We start from the raw sequence: 19,633 nt of genomic DNA on the forward strand, positions 1-19,633 counted from the left end.
AATCTGAGCCAGAACAAGTAACTGTAAAAGAAACCGTACTAACGAGCCAATTGAATGCTCTTGGGGCTCTTCAGGGAAATTACTATGACATCAGTGCTGTTTTAATGACAGAGATATTCCCAGATTAGAACCACCAGTTTGCTTCTTTTCAGCCTGCTGCAGCCAAATAGCACTCAACTGAGGACACGCTCTGTAGTACACGTGTGTTTGCATGTGCATATGTGCATTTTATATTTATTACCATGTTTCAGGGTGTGTATTTATAGCTGGATTTTGGCAATATTTCCTTCTACAGATGACTGAAGTTGTAACAAAGAGAAACAACATTTCTGTTTGTGCCACTGCTCAGATAAACTTCATCATCTCTCACATTCCATTGTTTTCACCAGGTGTGCCTCATGACACTTATATAAGTATACATCAGACTTCTGTCTAGGGAGGAATTTTTGAGTTACTCAAATTAGTCTCCTGGATGAACCCCTCCCTTCACCAACACATTTAATGTATAATACATTGTAAGTGCATTAGCCTAATCCCTCCTATCTGACTTGCACCGCTCCAAGCATTTCAGTGAACAGATACAAGCACGGAGGCGATGGAGAGGTCTTTGACCTGAAATGAAGATATTGCCAAACATCTCGTAATTTTGATGACTTGTTGAGGACAATGTTGAGTTTCAGCGTGCATATGTGGATATTATGGTTGCTTTATACAGGTAATGTTTACAGTATGTATGTTGTAATCAGAGATGATTATTATTTGGAAATGTCATATTTTTAAGTCAAGTATTTTTTCCTATTGTCATCTAACCTGATCATTGTTATGTTTGTTTTGGCTGAGGTGTCCAACAAGAATATAGTGTAAAGCACAACGTGCATTTGTATAATTGCTTTACATTTTAGCAGATATATTAGTATTTTATATTTTCCTTTCTTTTGTTTTGGTTTCTCATCTTTATTCTGTCAGTTGATTCACACACACATATTTGTGACTGTGTGCTGAACCTCACTGACACATGTTAGTTTCATTTTGGATTGTTTTAAAGAAGTAATAATGGATTGTATTTGTCTCTCCAGGCACTTTCTGTGATGAGAACATCAACGGATGTGAGCAACAGCTATGCCATAATGGTGGTCTATGTGAGAGCCACAGTGGCGGTTTCAGATGCCTTTGTTCGCAACAAAGCCAAAATGGGCGCCTATATGGGGGAGAGAACTGCACGACTGCACTTGCAGGCTGTAATGATAACCAATGTGAGAATAGAGGAATATGCTCTCCCTTACTTGTTAATGACCAGCACACTTATACATGCATCTGCCTTGCTGGCTTCACCGGCCCTAAATGCCAGACCCCCACCGTCTTCTCATTTGAGTCCAGAGGCTACAAGTACATAGAGACTCAGCTTCTCGACCCAGAGGCTCCTCTTAATGTGACATTCAGCTTTAGGACAGCGAGACTGGTCGGCACCCTATTGCAGCGCAGAGTAGACGACCTGCTCCTCAGCATTCAGCTCATGGACGGACATCTCTGCCTCCGCAGCCTGAGAGGTCAAGGCTCCAGCACGCTGGTTCAGGAGCTGCCCGAGTACTTGTCCAACAACAAGTGGCACACGGTGGAAGCATCACTGGGCGGCATGGTCAGCCTCATCAGGCTGCTCTGCAGTGAAGGAAGCTGCACCAGAGACTCTAGCACTGAAATCCAGCTGCTTGAGCAAGCCTCTGCTCTCCCCGAGCCAGAAACAGTTCGTCAAAGCCTCTTCATAGGAGCAGTCGGGGCGATCTGGGGTTCAGGCCGAACAGGGGATGAAGCAGACTACCCGCCTGCTTTTCTGGGCTGCTTCAGAGATGTGCTTGTGGACTCACATCTGGTGTTGCCTGCTATAGTGCCAGAAGATTCAGATGCCCAGGAAAACATCACTGTGGGATGCAGCGACAAAGACAAGTGCGATGACAGCCCATGTCAGAACCGAGGGCGCTGTGTGAGCCAGGGCTGGAGGAGCTACATGTGTGAGTGCCAAAGGCCATATGAGGGAAACAACTGTGCAGAGGGTAAGACATACACATATTAGCACCACTGCCTGTCATTTCAAATGTATTGAAACAAGTTTAATGCAACAAAAACTGTGGTTCAGTTCCCAAAATCTTATCTTGCTTTTTGTCTCTTTCCTCTAAGAAAACATGAGCAAACTTAAGTATACCACTCAAAAAATAGCTTTTTTTGCTCTAATAAGGCATCACCATTTTTGGCACTTTTAACAAAGAAATGTTATTTAAGCTATAAAATAGTGGGACTATGAAAAGCAGGAGTTACCCGGGGATGATGAAACTGATTTGTGATTTGTTTGTGTATAATGTGTAGGTCTTATTGGCGTTATAGGTTTTAAATGTAGAAATGGAGATTTGCATAAAACAGAATGCTTAGTTGTATGAACAGATATATTAAGACATTCTTTGACTGACTTTGACATGCTATGTGTGTGGAGTATTTTTTCACTAATTGCAACATTTACATGCTGTAAAATCAGGTAAAGGTCGAGTCAAGTTTGGACTAGTGTCAGTGCGGAAATCTCAATGTAGGATGATAAAATTAGTCAGTGAACTGTAAAGGAGCTTAAGTAGAAATAGCACCGTGTTCAGCCAAACAGTCATGCATTAGGAGGCATTTAGCAACACCTGGGCTGAGGATTAAAAAAACGTGCGTTTCAGTAGCTCACCAGTCCTCTTATAGACTCCCGCCATGCAGAGGCATTTTCATTGGTTGGTTTCCTCAGCAGCTTCTTCTTTTCAATGAACAAAGAGCACTCTGCTTTGTCAAAACAATGCTGGAAATAGTCCATACTCACACCTGTTTATCAAAACAAGCTTTTATGAAGTTAACGAATGCTTATGGTCCATAACATTGACAACTGCAGGAAATACAATTATTTGCTTTCTGCAAAGGCATGAGAAGATAAAAAAAACTCTCATGTCTGTCCATTAGGCTAAATATGAAGCTACAGCCAGCAGTCGGTTAGTTTAGCTTAAAATAAAGAAACAGGAGGAAACTGAATATTTAAACTCATGTTGTATCTCATTTGTTTAATCTGTACAAAAAACGAAGTGTAAAATGGACAATTTTCCGTTCTTACGGGGGTTATGGGCTGGAGTATTTCTTGGCACGGAGCAGTTGCCAGGCAACAAATGGAGACTCCTGGAAGGAGCGAACCTAACCAGCTGCTGGCTGTAGCTTCACATTTAATGGACATCCATGAGAGTGGTGTCAAATCCTCTTATCTGACTGTTGTTCAGAAAGCAAATAAGCAAATTTTACAAAATGTCGTACTATTCCTTTAAGATGTTCTTCAGGTTCATCAGGTTCTGTTAAAAAGTTTGACTTTGGAGGCTTTTTCTCTCCCCTGTGCCCATGCAGAGTATATCACAGCAAGATTTGGAAACAAAGACCTGGGGAGTTATGCTTTCTTCTTTTTGGACAATGACCCAGGTGATACTGTGACTATATCCATGTTCATTCGCACCAGACAGTCCAGCGGCCTGCTCCTCATCCTGGCCAACAGCACCAGCCAGTACCTTCGCCTGTGGATGGAAGAGGGCAGGGTCAAAGTTCAGGTCAATAACTTTGAGACCCTTGTTGGCCAGGGTACGGTCAGTGACGGCCATTTCCATCTGGTGACTGTGAAGCTGGAAGGAATGGCAGCCATGTTGCTCCAGTCAGCCCAGAGCCAGGGCTCTATGCCCATTAGGCCCATCCAGGTCCATCCTGGGGATCTGGTTTACGTTGGGGGGCTACCAGACTCAAGGGCCTCTGCCTCGTTTGGTGGCTACTTTAAGGGATGTGTCCAGGATCTGAGGATTAACAGCAAAAGACTGCAGTTCTATCCCATTGCAACTCCAGTGGAATCATACAGCCTGGAGCAACTCATCAATGTTTCACAAGGATGCATCAGTGACAATGCCTGTGCTGTAAGTTATATCAATCATTATATTGTGTTTAATGCGCTACACTAGTGACAGATTTTCATTCCTTATTTGCACTAATAATGAAAGAGGACACTGTAGAACATACAGGAGGCTAGGCTTGATTTATTTGGGTTGTTTTCTCTTCATTAGGTCAACCCCTGTCTCAACGGGGGAGTGTGTTACTCCATATGGGATGATTTCATCTGTAACTGCCCCCCCAACACTGCAGGGCAGCGCTGTGAGGAGGTGAAATGGTGTGAGCTGTCTCCCTGCCCCGCCTCTGCTGTTTGTCAACCCCGCTCTCAGGGCTTTGAGTGTTAGTGTCTTGATATGAGAACCTGTTGTTGCTCTATTCCTGTCTTAGAAATAACATGGGAAAAAGAAAAGCCTCAGAGCCTTTCTAAGAATGGCCAAGGAATAGGATCTATGCTGTGAATAGTATGATGTGTACAACCATCCTGACACGTAAAAAAAGGAAAAAGGATCCATAATACATGTGTAAGCCTTGCATTATACTAGCCCATTTTTTTTTATCTTAGTTTGTACCCACTGGAGGGACCGTCTGCAGTGTGTGGTCTCACTGGTGCAGGTACTGATTAATTACAGTGTGGCTGATTACAGAAGGGAACAATGTTGAGGCAGGGATCCTACATAGGATTCCTCTAAGACGTGGTAATCCCTGGTCAGACTAAGTCTACTGCCACATGCCTGTTGACGTTTATGATGACAAGTCTACCTGGAGATGTCACATGTTCACAAAGAGAAAAGGAAGGGAGCCGTTGATCCAGAGTAGCTGCCAGTCCAAGCCTTTTTTTTCCTGTTTTTCATACCATCACATGGTTGTATTTGCACACATATTTACCATATATTAAGTTCTCACTTTTCTGCATTCAAAGTCTTCTTTTCTCTTCTCATTTTCTCCTTGTGTTATTACTGACCCATTTATTTTTTTTTGGCATTTAGGCCTTTTTTGACAGGACAGCTTAGACATGAAAGAGGAAAGAGAGGGGGAATGACACGCAGGAAAGCACCGCAAGTCAGAACCAAACCCACAACCTCTGCGTTGAGGACCGAGCCTCTCCACATGGGCGCTCGCTCTACCACTAGGCCACCCAGGCTAGATTCCTCAATGTCACATCGCCACCAAAGGCCCAGCAGATAACACAATATGCAGTTTACTCACAGTTTCTTTCTTTCTTTCTTTCTTTCTCGTTGTGAACTTTAACAGACAAAGCAGACAATAATGTTTTGAACTGCCCTGTTGAAACAGCTTAAAGATCCTGTAACCTTTTTGCTTTATACTTTGACCGATGGGTACCTACATGAACACACAATGTTTTGCCAAAGTTGGAACAGTTAACAGTTAATTCCCATTACTGTATTTGTGTTTTTATCTGTGCTCTTCGTACTGGTTTGAAGTGGGCTCAGTTGGGAAAAGATGATACTACCATGCATCAATCAGGACACAGTCCCGATGAAGCAGATTTTTACATAAACATAAATAATAACAAAATAGGTTTTCTTTTCAAAACTGTAATTTTAACCGATTGTTTGCTATTTAGTCATGAGTACTGAATAACTTAACACCCCTGAAACCTTTCGATGACCTCTTGGTTTAACTTTTTGCCTTCCTGTAGTGATGTACAGGTGTGCTTTAGGACACAACCGATCCAACAGGTTTGAAACGTTCAGCCAGAGAGGGCAATAACTGCTTTACAGCCTGGTGTTAAGTTAGTCTTTAAGATTTGAAACCAAGTTTTCAGAGGCTTTAATGTTCAGCAGTTATAATTATAGTAAGTTTGGGAACTATGTCTTAGCACTGGACTAGATCAGATAAATGGGAAAACTACATAAATAGTAAAAATTTCATTTCAATTCAGTAAGTCTCTTTACATTTTTCTCCTTCAGGTTTGTCTAACGTAACATTTCGGGTTGAAAGCAGCATTTTGCAGTACCGGAGCAATGGGAAGATTAAGCACAGCCTCTGCAGTGTCTCCCTCAGCTTCCGTACAAGACAGTCCGCTGCCACCTTACTGCATGCACAAAAGGACTCGGACTACCTCACCATCTCCCTCCTGGACTCTCATGTGGTCATGGAGCTCCAGGCTGGGGCTGACAAGGATTCCCTCAAGGTGACGGTTCAAAGCCAGGGTCCAATCAGTGATGGAGAGTGGCACACTGTGGAGCTCAGCATGGAGAGCCAGACACTCCCGACCTCCAGGTGGATCATGGCTGTGGATGGAGGCAAGACAGAGCTAAGCATGTCCAAAACAGCTGCAGGTGACCTTGATTTTCTTAGGGAGGAAGCAGACATTTTCCTGGGGGGACTGAGCCTGGGCGCAGGAGTAAACCTGTCTGGCTGTCTGGGCCCGGTGGAGATCGGAGGCCTTCCTCTCCCTTTCCACCTGGACACAGAGTTGAACCTCCCCAGACCTCAGGAGGAGCAGTTTACGAGGATAAACGGCAACGATGCGCTGCAATACGGCTGCTGGGGAGCCAATGTGTGTGAACCCAACCCTTGTAATAACCAGGGTGTGTGTGAGGACCGGTTTGACCTGCACCACTGCACATGTCCCTCTGAGTGGACGGGGCCACTGTGTCAGGACCCAACAGATACCTGCATCTCCAGCCCCTGCATCTACGGCAACTGCATCAACCTATCTGGGGGATTCATGTGTGTGTGTGAGCCGGGGTACAGTGGTATACAGTGTGAGCTGGAAGTTGATATGTGTGAAAACAGCAATTGCAGCAAAGGTGCCACGTGCCTCAAAGGTTTCACTAGCTACGCATGCCTCTGCCCTAGGGATCTGACGGGCCAATACTGCGAGTGAGTTCTTCCACAGTTTATTAATATCTCTGTGACACTAAACATACAGTAGCATACATCTGTAATAGGTTAATGAGCTTGGAGTTGTACTGATTTACAAACTGGTCTCTTACAGGGAGAAAATTCCTGAAATCCCATGGTACATTGAAAACAATCCGTAAGTGCTTTTACATATAACACTGAAAAAATAAACACATTTCCATTGTTTCACTACATGAAGTAAATATTAAATCAACCAGTGCCAATCTAGAGGACAGTGATATATCCTTGTTGTGTTCTTTTATCTGTTAAGACTTCCTCAGTTGCCTGTATCAACATGCATGGGTAAAAGATGGAACTACAGCTGCTTTAATGGAGGGAACTGCTCTGAAGAAGACAACACCTGTTACTGCCTGCCTGGTTTCACAGGACAGTGGTAGGATAGCCATAATGACGTTTAATCCTCTTTGCTGACCAGCGAGGTTACTTAACCCTAGGGGTCAACACCTAATGGCTCCACACGGGGTCACTAGATATCCACACAAGGCCACTCAGATTTGATACAGTATATTGATATGTCTGTGATACATTTTGAAAATAGGAATAATTTACTATTTTTTAAACACAACATAATTGACTGATTGATTAAATTGATTTGTTAGTACATCTTGGGATTTAAACTCAGGATCATGAGCCAGAAAATGTTGACAAAACCCAGCCGGGCCTGTGATTAAAGCTGCTATCGACAATATTTTGATGATTGATTAATTGAATGGCTACGTGTAATGTAAAAGTTGTTGCTTGTATTGACACACCCACAAAAATGAGTATTACATGGTGCCTTTTCTTGTTTTTGAGCTATAATCCTTTTGTCTTGTTTCCTTCCAGGTGTGAGAAGGATGTGGATGAATGTGCCTCTTACCCGTGTATGTACGGAGGCTTCTGTATAAACTACATCAACCGTTTTGAGTGTGTGTGCGATATAAATTACTCAGGGAAACACTGCCAAATTGACGTCAGCGACTTCTACTTGTACCTTTTCTTGGGCGTGTGGCAGAACCTCTTCCAGCTGGTGTCCTACCTTGTGATACGCCTTGACGATGAGCCAGAAATTGACTGGGGATTCTACGACGATTAGGCCCCTGACTGTCTATTATGATCAAACTGGACTACACTTAGTCTAGGGAGAGGGTCACACTGGAGTACATTTGAGCAAATTTAGTACCCAAAAATTACATGTGTTATCAGAAACTTGCACACAGCACATCAGCTGGTGGTCTGTGATGCTTCACACAAAAGGGAGGAGAGAGACACTACATCTGTTGGTGAATTCAGCTTTCTCTGTTCTTTACCTTAATGAGTCCAAATGTTGGAACCATTTTATTGTTTTGTATTTAATTAAATTACACCGATGAAAGTTTTTCTGATCTCAACACTACGGACTGAGCTCACAAGAAGAGACAGGAAACAATTGCAGTATTTGTTGAAACTGTATTTTATTATATCTAGTGTACTGACAAGGTCAGTAATAGAAATGTATGTTGTGAACAGATGCATTTGGTAATACTACATGTTGCTCCACATTATATTAAAGTATATTTATACATTTGATCTGGTTCTCATACTGAAAACCACACATTAGTTTGTCTTGTGCCTTACATTTCCACTTTTTATCTGGAGCACTGCTTTCTAATCAGTGTATGTTTTTATAACTGTTCAGGGACACACTCACATACAGCCATAATCTACTGGATATGAATTAAATACCTGTCTATAGCTAGAAAGTTGTGTATTTACAAAAGTGTATGTACCCCAATACAAATGACAAATGCTATTCTGCATGCAGTGCATACAGAACCTGATCAGTACAGTGAAAACATAAAATAAACTTTATGAAATGTTTGGAAGCTGTCTGCTTTTATTTAAAACTTTACATACATATTTCTATTATGCATTTGGACACAGATTCCAGTTTCCTTACAAACAATACACACAGCTTCTATTCAGTCATTTGGTGCCAACAAATGTCAAACGAAGCAAAATTAGACTTACAAATTGTGCAAATAAGGTGTACAGATACTTAAAGGTGCTCTAAGCGATGTCACGCGTTTTTTAGGCTACAACATTTTTTTGTCACATACAGCAAACATCTCCTCACTATCTGCTAGCTGCCTGTCCCCTGAACACACTGTAAAAAAACGCGGTCTCTGTAGACAGCCCAGGATCCACAAACGGCAACAAAAACAAACTGCGCCAACCTGCACCACGAAAAACATAACAGAGTTCCAGCGATCCAGCCAATAACCGACAAGAAGGATTCGGGGGTGGGGGGTGGGGGTTGGGGGGTTAGTGCGCGGAAGGGAGGGGGAGGGGACAGGATGAGGAGGAGGGAGCCGTTTTGTTTGACAACACTTCGAACGTCAACAAGAAGTGACGGCACCCAACATCGCTTAGAGCACCTTCAATTAAAAACTAAGTAACACCTAAAAAACAGTCGAGGACTGAGATTAGATATATGTTGACAGGCATTCCATCCGGTAAGGCTCTGTAGGTCCACTGTAGATGTGTAAACTCCAAGTCGAGGTCTAACAGGAATATAAAGATCTTTTTCTTAAATAACATGCCTGATTACATATAGATCATATAAATACAGTAATCATAAAAGGATTATGATTTAGCATGAAAAGTGCACCTGATTTAAGACACTCCTACTGGGGTCAGCCATAGAGTATGCACTCAACAGTGCTGTAAGGCTGTTGTGGAGCTGCTAACGAAGCCCAGAGACAAGTGTGGACTACCCTAATCAGAAGCAGAACATATTATCAGCAATAGGGTTGGGCGATATATACCGTGTATCAGTAGAAATGGGTCCACCGGTAGAGATTTGGCAGTACCTTTTTCACCCTGGAAGCTATTCTCTTGCTAATCCAGCTGCATCGCAAGGTAACGGGATTTGGGCAGACATGGAGGAGAGAGAAGTTATAAATACAGAGGAGAGGGGGGGGTTAAAACCTGTAACACCTTAAAGGTTCCATTTTGAAAGAATTTTAGTTTTGCTGTTTTAAATCTTTTCTTTTTAACTCAACTTAATAGAACAATTGCTGTATCGTGATCTATACCGTTACTGTGATATAAAATGATATATACCCTGATAGAAGATCTTGGCCATATCGCCCACCCCTATTGGCAATACATACATACATACATACATACATACATACATACATACATAGAATAGCCTTCAGCCCTCTTCATGGAGCTTACAGTCACAGAGCTCTTTGTAGATCCTCTTGCGTATCTTTGGTATGTCCTTCTGTGAAAACTGCAGAGGTTTTGCCAGAGCAAGGCATCTAGAGTACTGTAAAGAAGATCAAAAATAGAGTTAGTATGTAATGAGTTCAAACAGTCAGACACCATAATGATTGAAGTAATGTACTGTATATTAAGCTCGACATGCATGTTGGTACCTCCAAGACAAAAACTCCACAGTCATTTTCATTGCTCTGTTGTGGGATTATCTGTAAAGGACAGCAGGGGGAGACAAGAAATCACAACAGGTCTGTTTTTTTCCCCTTTGTACCACTACCAGCTCATGTAGTCTACCACCACAGGCTATAACACCAGCAGAACATACCTCATCGAATGACACCGCCCAACCACTTTCAAAATCTGTTTGCTTCTTCTCCTTTGCTTCCGACATCAAGTATTTCAGGATGTTCTATCATAAGCAAAGCATAAAGAAAAACAAAGTTTTACAATGTCTTACAGATAAGAACTTATTGCAAGGAAAAGCAACTGAAATGTTTAAGTAAGTTGTTAGAGTGACAAAAAAAAAAATACATGAAATTACCCTTGCAACCTTTTGGAGTGCATTCCCTTGAGAGTCGTAAAGGCAGATCTTCTTTTTGACAATGTCAGCTGTCACCAGACACCAGTGAACCTCCAGGTGGATGGGCACCACAAGCAAACATTTAGAAAACAAATCCACCTGTGCAAGAAAGATGGGGTTCAAGCCACTAATGCTGCTTTCTCTTCATTTGTTATGTCAATAGTTAAAACATAAAAAAAGGTTTCATGTTTTTTTGTAAATCTTTACATGACATGAAAACAGCAATCTATATTAAACTGAGAAAAACCATCACACCACTTCCATCTTAGACCTAACCTGCTTTGTCCATCTCTTAACACCATCATATCCTTTAGTCATGAGCTGCCTGTGGAAGAAGCTGTTGAGGAAATGCACCTAAGAGTTGGGACAAAAGGAGATCAAAATGACAAAACTACAATAATTTAGGCCTGTGCAAGATAATGTTTTTATACTAGTCAGACTATGCCATTCAAACACATTGGGTAATCTTTAAAAAAAAAAGAAAGATCTCGGCCTGATAGATATTTAAAAATTGTTATTATCTTATCTAAGTTCTTCAAGTACTGTATAGATAGAGAAATAGGGGAGTTCTGCAATTATAGGCAAGTATTGTGATTAACTAAAGCCCTTGTATACACCTGTTGCCCGGCAACCTCACGGTGATAACAAGTCTCAAGGTAGTCACTGTGTCTGATTCTGACATAGTACCGCATATAACATTGTAAAACTGCAACTAGTCATTTTCACACTTTAGTTTTTGTATGGATTAAACAAACAAGATATAACGTGAAATAGTGAGCTTTAGAGGTACTAGTAGACAGTGTAATCTTTGGACAGAGCCGGGCTAGGTGTTTACCACGTTTCCAGTCTTTATGCTTCATATTTAGCTTACAGTCATGAGAGTGGTACCAATCTTTTCACCTAACTTTTGACAAAAAAGCAAATATGCGTATTTCCCAAATTGTCAATGAAAATGTCAAACTATTCCTTTAATTACTGGCAATATTTCAATAACCCTGGCAGGTGAAAACATCACCCATCTGAAAAAAATACTAGGTAGAATTTAAGATTACCTTGTGATGGGCAGATTCCATAATCAATTCTCCATACATGTTCATGACCTTAAGCAGGAACAAAAAAACAAATATCAGTTACATTCAGCATAAACAATCAGGCTTTTCTTCATCATATAACTCTTTCCATGAAAAACAAAACAAAGTCTTGGTGTGTTAGATGATGACCTGGTCGTTGAGCCAGTTCTGATCTGCCAGTGTGGACAAGTCATCCAGTGTCAGTGTGTGTTTCTTGTAGACCACCTGGAAGGAGGGAACAGGCTTCTGAGCGACTGCAGTTCGGTATTTGGCAACTTCCGAGAAGATGGCATGTTTCCTGCACAGGTAGAAAAATACAATACAGTTGGTCCATGGATAAAATCATGACAGTTACCACTCTGAATGCTCCACCTCCAAACACCTTTAAAAAATTACAACTAAAAAAAAGTACTGCTGTTACGTGGTTTTATCAAGCAAACGGAGACAATGAAATAGGGCTGGGCGATATGGAGAAAATCAAATATCACAATATTTTTGACCAAATACCTCGATATCGATACCGCAACAATATTATAGTGTTGACTATTGGTGCTTTCACAAAATATTTTCACAATGAGATTTGTGATAAATAATCATCAGTAATGTGGATATAATGACTAAGTGGGTAAAGGCAAATATTAGAACAGTTACAACAGTCTGGTAAGTTCAGAAAATGACATCACTTTACTGCAATGCAGCCTTTAAAACCAGGAAAAGACAACACTTATGCCATATTACGATATCCAAAATCTAAGACGATATCTAGTCTCATATCACAATATCGATATAATATCGATATATTGCCCAGCTCTACAATGAAATGATATAAAGTGATTCATAACAGTCCAATTCAGATTTTTGACAAAGATTTACCTGTCGCTGAAATCAGTGTTAAACTTCCTCTCCAGATGTCTCGACACGTCTCTCTTTTGTAATGGGATGAAACTTCCATAGATTCTGTAGAAGTCATCAAGAAACTCTAGAGAAACATGGAAACATTTGTCATCTCAAATAGCTATGAAAAACAGAAATGTAAACCAAAAACAACGGGGCGGAATTATAAAAGTGAAAATAGGTATACCATGGATGTCCTTTGTCAGTAGGCTGACATCAGTTTGAGAAGACACAGCCTTTTTACTGGTGATTCTCTCATCAGTGTCTGTGTTTGTAGCCTGGTCCTGACCTGGACTGGCAGCAGTGAATTGTCCCGAGGGGCCGTCAACCTCAAGCCTTTGAGCTGGTACCATTGTCCTTGGTTCTTTAAAATGTGTAGTTAACCCACATTTATCCCTGTCTGTACTCAACAGGTCTTTGACAGCGCGAGGAAGTTTTAAAGGGTTGGTAGTTTCACTGAGTTGTATCAAAGTTTCTGTTTTCTGAGACGGCACCATCGCTGTTGGCATGATTTGACTGATGATACCCGCAGAAACATTCGAGTCCGTAACCAGGTTCTGCGAGGAACTGGAAGCAGTGAACGTTTCTGACAGACTGACAGATTCACACAGCTTCAGCAGGCAATTCTGCCCTCTGAGAGTGTCCTCGGAACCTCCAGTATCACATCCGAGAGGTGACACAAGAGCTGATGTAATGACTGAATTTTCAAGGGTTGTTGTGTGATAAATTGGGACTTTGCTTTCATTTTTCAGTGATTGTGTCTTTACACGGAGGCAGGGGCCGGGGCTGATCCCACAAGCTCTTTTCTTTGCTCTGAATAAACCAAAATGGCACTTCTCCCTCCGCTTCCTCCACATCCAAAGCTGTAATTTACAACATAAGCGTCTCTTGGTTCGCCTGGAGAGATGAGAAACTCCTTTGACTGAAGACAGGAATCCCTTTTTTCTCTTGAGGTATTTTGCTTTGCTTCGGTGGCTCTGTGTTCGGTGCATCTGGGAGAGATTGAGTGGATTGAACGATGGAGGGTCACATGAGAGCATGGAGTTATGGGTATCCTTTCAGCTGCTGGAAGGTCTGAGTCAGATAGCTCATATGCAACAGTGCTGAAACAGGATTGTATTTGTCTAGGCCATGGTCCACTGTCTCTAATGACTGTTTCAGATTTAGATTCACTTGATACTACAGGTCAGCTGTTACCAGCTGAACCACAGTAGACTTGAAATGGAAAGGTGAATACTCGTGTTGGATGCTGATGTATTTGTGGGCTCACTCACACCTCTATAAGATTTCCATAGCTTACTCAGCTGTCCTTGTAATTGCTTCCACTTCTGGCGGCTTCTTTAGTAGAGTAATGCACAGTCTGAACATCTGCTGCAATACAGAATGGATGTGTTATAGGCAGGACTCTTATACATTTTCATCTCCCTTAAAAAGTTACACGTAGTTTGCCCTATCAGTTCTTGATCAGTTTTCATTGTTATGCATGGCTCGGCAATACGACAGTTAACTAGGCAGTGGGGGAATGTAACTAATTACAATTACTTGATTACTTTACTTAAGTATAACACAACACACACACAGTGGTTAAAACCAGTTCCCCTTTTTAACATTCAACACATCAGTAATAATAATCAATATATGATAATACAGGATTCAGGAGCCAATATGCTGCATAGTACCTGCATATGATGTGGATATTGTTGTAGTGCTACGTTAAAGGATCTGAATACTTCTTCCACCAATGCAACTAGGTTAAGTCACACCAACTTGAGAGCTTCGTTTGCAGCTACAAAAAAACCGACAGTCTAGTGTGATGATGACTTAGTAATAACTATTTCCCTCCAATGTTTTAGTAGAATCCAGAAGCTTTCAAAATGCATTGATTATCTCTAGGTCAAGATAATCAATGCATTTTGAAAGGTTGTTTTGAATAGCAGTTCAAAAGAACTTACTATTGGTGATCCACACAGGTAAGTTAACAAACGTTAATATTTGATTTCCTCCCGTCTGAGAACATACTCGGCTCACAGTTTTACAAGTCTGTACGATTTCTTTTTGACACGTGTTTCCAAGCAGATACCCTTGCTAACTTAGCCAACATAGCTATAAGACACAACAACTGTGGGTAACAAATGGTAAGCGGCTAGCTGTAACCACTCTGCCTTACCGTTACTGCCTCGTTTACTTCATTGAAACTTCGTAGTGGGGTGAACTATTGCCTGATAAAAGTCTACCATGTCTACTGCCTGGAGAATTAATGTACTTTTAATTTAAGACGCGGTGGTTAGCTGTTCGACCCTCTTAACATGCAACGTACTAGCATCATGTATACACAAGACATTGCACATTGAGAGTCGCGTGTGGAATGCGTCACTCTTGCGCCGACCAATCACATTTTACTGGGGGAATTTGTAGAATGTAGATTCCTTTGTTATGTTGGAATAATTTATACGTTTCAGAAGGTGCGACAATGGCAGTATCTAGCTATGTTCCTAAAAACAATTCTCCCCGTTCTGTTTATTATTTAACAATGCCAGCACTGTCACATTATTAATACTTACAAATATCTATACTCCTAATGTCTAATTGGTTGTTTCTTCTTACCATTAACCAAATGTATGAGGCATCTGCACTATGCAGCTAGCAGAGAAACAGCTTGTATTTGTTATTTGGTCTTTTATGTTGAACTGGCAAATAAGGCCTAATTAAGCCATGGAGAAAGGCCATCTTCTTAGGGGAGCTTATCATTATCATTTTGGAAATGTCTGCTGAACCACGCAGCACTAATAACCAGGATATGTGGGATCCCTGTCATTGAAATCAGTGTTAAACATCCACTTTGTGTCTTAGAGTCTTCAAAAAGTCTGGGATTGGAAACATTGTCTTTCAAATAGTGGTGAAAATAGAAAAGTAAACCAAAAGATAAAGACAAAAACAATAAAAGTGGGTCTTTTTTTACAAGTAGTTTCATCATCAGTATCTCTGTTAGTTGCCTGGTCCTGCCTGTGCAGACACTTGTGTATTATGCAAGCGCCCAATACGGTCAGAGCAAATATGTGGGCGGCAGCAATGTCCCTGTCCCTCAACTATGTCCCTCCTGTTGGCAAATATCCTCTTTGCTGAAGTGTCATTGAGTAAGTCACTGAGTTCCTGCTGACAGCTGGTTAATAGTGGTGGAATGTAACTATATGCATTTACTCAAGTACTGTATTTAAGTACAACTTTGATGTACTTGTACTTTACTTGAGTATTTCCATTTTATGCAACTTTATACTTCTACTCCACTTGGGGGAAAATATTGTACTTTTTACTCCACTACATTTGTCTGCCAGCTGTAGTTACTTTTCACATTGCAATGTTTCTGTTTTTCATGGAAGGATAAAGTGTTCCTTTATGTGTTGAGAATATTCTCCTACTTCTTAAGCTAAATACAGTCTTTAAAAAACCTCTTGGATCAGCTGGAAAAGGCATTGTCACAAAGCTGGAAAAAGGGCTGTTTTTAGAGCTCATGAAAAGTTGACTTTTTAGAGATACGTGGTTCACACAGGACAGCAACGCTGCAAACATATGATGATCTTATAGAATATGATGCATTGATGTAGATTAAACTACCCAACAAGGAATTAAAATTAGCACAACCTTAAACATCTACAACAGGCAAATGCAACACACACATTAATGCAGCAGTAATATTTATCTAAAACATTATATATAATAGTAAAACACTTAGAAGAAACATTTTACTGCACAATGAGTACTTTTACTTTTGATACTTTACTGATAATACTTACATACTTTTACTTAAGTACGGTTTTGATTGCTAGACTTTAACATGTAGTGGAGTACTTTCACAGTGTGGTATTAGTACTTTAAAAGGATCTGAATACTTCTTCCACCACTGCCGGTTACACAATATGGATGTTTGAACATTAAGCTCTTTGAATATTTTGGATTATATTTAATCCAAGAAAAATGTGTGTGTCAGTTTGGCACAGCTATCAACTGAAAATCACAGATAGTGTGAGATGTTTCCAGATGTTTAGCCATAAAATACAGTGAACCATTGATGATTTAAACTCAGACTGCTTTTGCACAGCCAGACTTTGTCATCTTACATTTGTTTTGGCAGCAATCCTTAAACAGAGCATGCCCATGTGACGCAGGAGTCAGGGGGATGATCATGGTGTTTAACTTGGCTCGGTTTTCCTGTTTAAAGTACAGGATATATGCACCCCAGGCTGCATGAGCTCAGCCTCTTCTCTTTACCTTTCATCTTCTCAAACGCTCTGAAACTTCTTGATTGCCTGTGCATCTCTCACAGAAATGAATCCCCTGGGCATTACTGTAGTTCTGGGACTACTGGCGGGGGTCTGGGCTCAGATCAATGTGGTACGACCTCAGTGCGACTCCCCTGAGGCAGAGGAGGCTGCCCTGGTGGCTCGGGATTACCTCAATACCCAGCACACTCATGGCTACAAGTATGCACTGAACAGGATTGAGGACATCAAGATCTATACTAAGGTAAAGTCAGCAGGTGTAGTGTTTGTGTTACAAATTTGCGCCTTCTCTTTTCCTGTTTTTCAACTTTGAGGCAGGAACATGGGATGTAGTACATAATAAAATACTAATCACATTAATTTCCTCATGACCACTAGATAACAGGGTTACATAATTTGAAAGACTAAACTGTGAACTATGATATAAATGTGTAACTTTGTATGATGTAGACACAACACTTAATAAAAATAGAGAAAATATTCCATAAACATTTGCCAAGCTTAAAAATGTAGTAAATGCCAGGGAAATCTGCATCATTTTAGATAAAGTAGTACATTTTGGTGAGGATACCTCCTTACTTGCCCTAAACATTGTACATATTTCTTTCCATTGTTATTTTATGTCAGCACCCCAATTAAGACACAATCAAAGTTCCTAAATAATTGGTCCATGGTGACTCTGCATGCGAACATTTGCACAAACATGTCAGAAAAGATGAAAAATCAACAATTCAGCTATGTTTTATTTTCCATTGTCATTTAAAACTGCATATGCATGTTCATCAATGCAAATATGGCACCAGAACACTTTAGGGGCTTCTGTCTATGTGGCGATCATACAATAAATAGCAGAATAGATAAAATAACTGTTTCTTTTTTTCTCTCTTGAGCCTGATGGAGACAACACATACGTGCTGGAAATTGACCTGCTGGAGACTGACTGTCATGTGTTGGATCCCACACCTCTTGCCAACTGCACAGTCAGGTCAAAAATATTGACGGTGAGACCCTTTAGTACACAGAAGCTCTGTCAAGATACTGATCATTTTAGGATGTAAATTAATGAGAATAGAAAATGTCCAAATTGAGTGTTCTATTCGGACTGATTCTTTGTCTCTAATCAGGCAGTAGAAGGCGACTGTGATGTGGTGCTGAAGAGGGTTGGTGGAGCTCTGACTGTCACAGCATTTAAGTGTAAAACTGAAGGTAAATCTTTCACATCACAATGTTAACCATATGACGTCTACATACATTCAGAAGATGCCACAAGAGTGTCACCCTAGACACAAAAACCTGCATGTGTCTCTTTGACATATAGAATCAACAGAGGACTTATGTGTGGGCTGTCATACCCTCCTTCCCCTAAATGACACCACAGCACTGGAGTTTGTCCAAGCCTCTCTGGCAACCTTCAACAACATGACTGTGAATGGAACATACACTGTTATGGAGGTTGGAAGGATGTCATCACAGGTGGGCCCAAATAATCAGTCTAGATCATTTTTTCCCCACCAGATTTAATGCATCTGCAAGTTCTAATGTGTGTCTGTCAATACTTTCAATACCTTGTCTCAGGTTGTGTCTGGTGGGCCAATCTATTTCGCAGAATATGTTGTAGTTGAGGCCAATTGCATCGATGATGCCTGCGTGCCCCTGAATGACACCATGGCTGTAAGTACATAAAGCATTTGTTTAGTTTTCCACAATATTGAATCATTTAATATATGCACTTTTTAGCCCTTCTGATAAGCTAATCAAAGGACATAGGAAAATGATCAATCTGGTCACCAATGCTTCGCTTAAACACAATTGTTTTTTTTTTAACATGTTTCTTTTCTCCACCAGGCACGTGGTATTTGTACTGCCAGAGGTTCGAGCACTGATCACACAGTGGACTGCAAGATGTTTTTAACTCTGGTAAATCATTGCATTTAAATGTTCCAAATTATTTTTGATGGCCAAAAATAAGTCAAACTTCATTTATAAAGAGGTTTTGCATACCCTTTTTCTAGATGCCTGTTGTAGATGTCAACAGCACTGCAGCGCTTCCCATGCCACCAGCAGTCCATGTACACACAGGCAGCCTGTCACCCATGCATGGTCTGAGGCACCACAAACTGACTACTCTGCATGACCCTCATCTCAGTGGCCTTCTGTCTGAATCAGCAGAGTCAACTGAAGTTGTACCTGTAGCCCCTACAGTGGTTGATGCTGGTCTAGCTGCTGCACCTGCTGCTGATCCAGCTTCACCAACTGCTGCTGATCCTACTCCACCTGCTGACGCTGGAGCGGCCTCAGATTCCTCAGCCAGTGCTGAGGTCCCTGTTGTTGTAGTGAAGAGAGATGTATCTGCCCCTGCAATTGTTGACGCTGTGACTCAAACAGACCCCACTGCTCTTGTGCCAGTGTGCCCAGGAAGGGTCAGATTCTTCTAGTGTAGGTCTAAGACTACTTCATTTATACTTCCTTCAGCTACACCGGCACCAGAGTAATGTAGGACTAATTGATAATGAACATGTCCTGTGTTAGGTAGATGTAACACCAATACAATTCCTACAAACAAATGAAATTGTCACAAACAAGCATTATGCATTGTAAGACTACCCTTAAAACCTCTGTAAAAATGGATGGATAATAAAGATTTACATTTGATGCTATTGAATAAATCTTTCAAGGTTAAGCGTGCCTAAGCCTGGTGTTCTTTTTGGTGTATTGAAACTTCACACTACTTCAGTACATTT

At 41.0% G+C, this 19,633-nt stretch overlaps 3 protein-coding genes across 12 annotated transcripts; 2 read left to right on the forward strand and 1 right to left on the reverse strand.

Moving 5' to 3' along the window:
* The first annotated feature begins 519 nt into the window (after positions 1 to 519).
* LOC116046128 (protein crumbs homolog 1-like) lies at positions 520 to 8,664 on the forward strand. The gene is made up of 8 exons (XM_031294348.2): positions 520 to 715; positions 1,077 to 2,048; positions 3,409 to 3,959; positions 4,107 to 4,272; positions 5,865 to 6,783; positions 6,899 to 6,940; positions 7,076 to 7,198; positions 7,651 to 8,664. The coding sequence occupies exons 1-8, from the start codon at positions 667 to 669 to the stop codon at positions 7,898 to 7,900; spliced, it is 3,072 nt and encodes a 1,023-aa protein (XP_031150208.1). The 5' UTR covers positions 520 to 666; the 3' UTR covers positions 7,901 to 8,664.
* On the reverse strand, positions 8,466 to 14,987 carry LOC116046144 (sentrin-specific protease 2-like). Of its 10 annotated transcripts, none has more exons than XM_036005325.1 (12): positions 14,783 to 14,987; positions 12,803 to 13,986; positions 12,595 to 12,700; positions 11,872 to 12,019; positions 11,704 to 11,751; positions 10,928 to 11,005; positions 10,613 to 10,750; positions 10,397 to 10,480; positions 10,230 to 10,280; positions 10,027 to 10,120; positions 9,228 to 9,347; positions 8,466 to 8,846 (listed from the first exon to the last, which is right to left on the reverse strand). In XM_036005325.1, exons 2-11 carry the CDS (start codon positions 13,653 to 13,655, stop codon positions 9,235 to 9,237), a joined length of 1,713 nt encoding a protein of 570 aa, XP_035861218.1. In that variant the 5' UTR covers positions 13,656 to 13,986; positions 14,783 to 14,987; the 3' UTR covers positions 8,466 to 8,846; positions 9,228 to 9,234. The 10 variants fall into 10 exon arrangements, 9 of the variants coding, with proteins under 9 accessions (XP_035861218.1, XP_031150237.1, XP_031150239.1 ...); XR_004104057.1 differs by lacking the exon at positions 8,466 to 8,846 and adding an exon at positions 9,612 to 9,693 and having other exon boundaries at positions 9,261 to 9,347; XM_031294377.2 differs by lacking the exon at positions 8,466 to 8,846 and having other exon boundaries at positions 9,218 to 9,347; positions 12,803 to 13,983.
* Positions 14,988 to 16,849: 1,862 nt separating this feature from the next.
* Positions 16,850 to 19,577, forward strand: LOC116046162 (alpha-2-HS-glycoprotein-like). Its single transcript, XM_031294416.2, has 7 exons — positions 16,850 to 17,136; positions 17,783 to 17,893; positions 18,017 to 18,098; positions 18,211 to 18,365; positions 18,468 to 18,563; positions 18,738 to 18,809; positions 18,905 to 19,577. Exons 1-7 carry the CDS (start codon positions 16,939 to 16,941, stop codon positions 19,325 to 19,327), a joined length of 1,137 nt encoding a protein of 378 aa, XP_031150276.1. The 5' UTR covers positions 16,850 to 16,938; the 3' UTR covers positions 19,328 to 19,577.
* The last annotated feature ends 56 nt before the right edge of the window (positions 19,578 to 19,633 follow it).

The sequence above is a fragment of the Sander lucioperca genome, chromosome 9 (assembly GCF_008315115.2).
Source record: "Sander lucioperca isolate FBNREF2018 chromosome 9, SLUC_FBN_1.2, whole genome shotgun sequence".
NCBI classification, from domain to species: Eukaryota; Metazoa; Chordata; class Actinopteri; order Perciformes; family Percidae; genus Sander; species Sander lucioperca.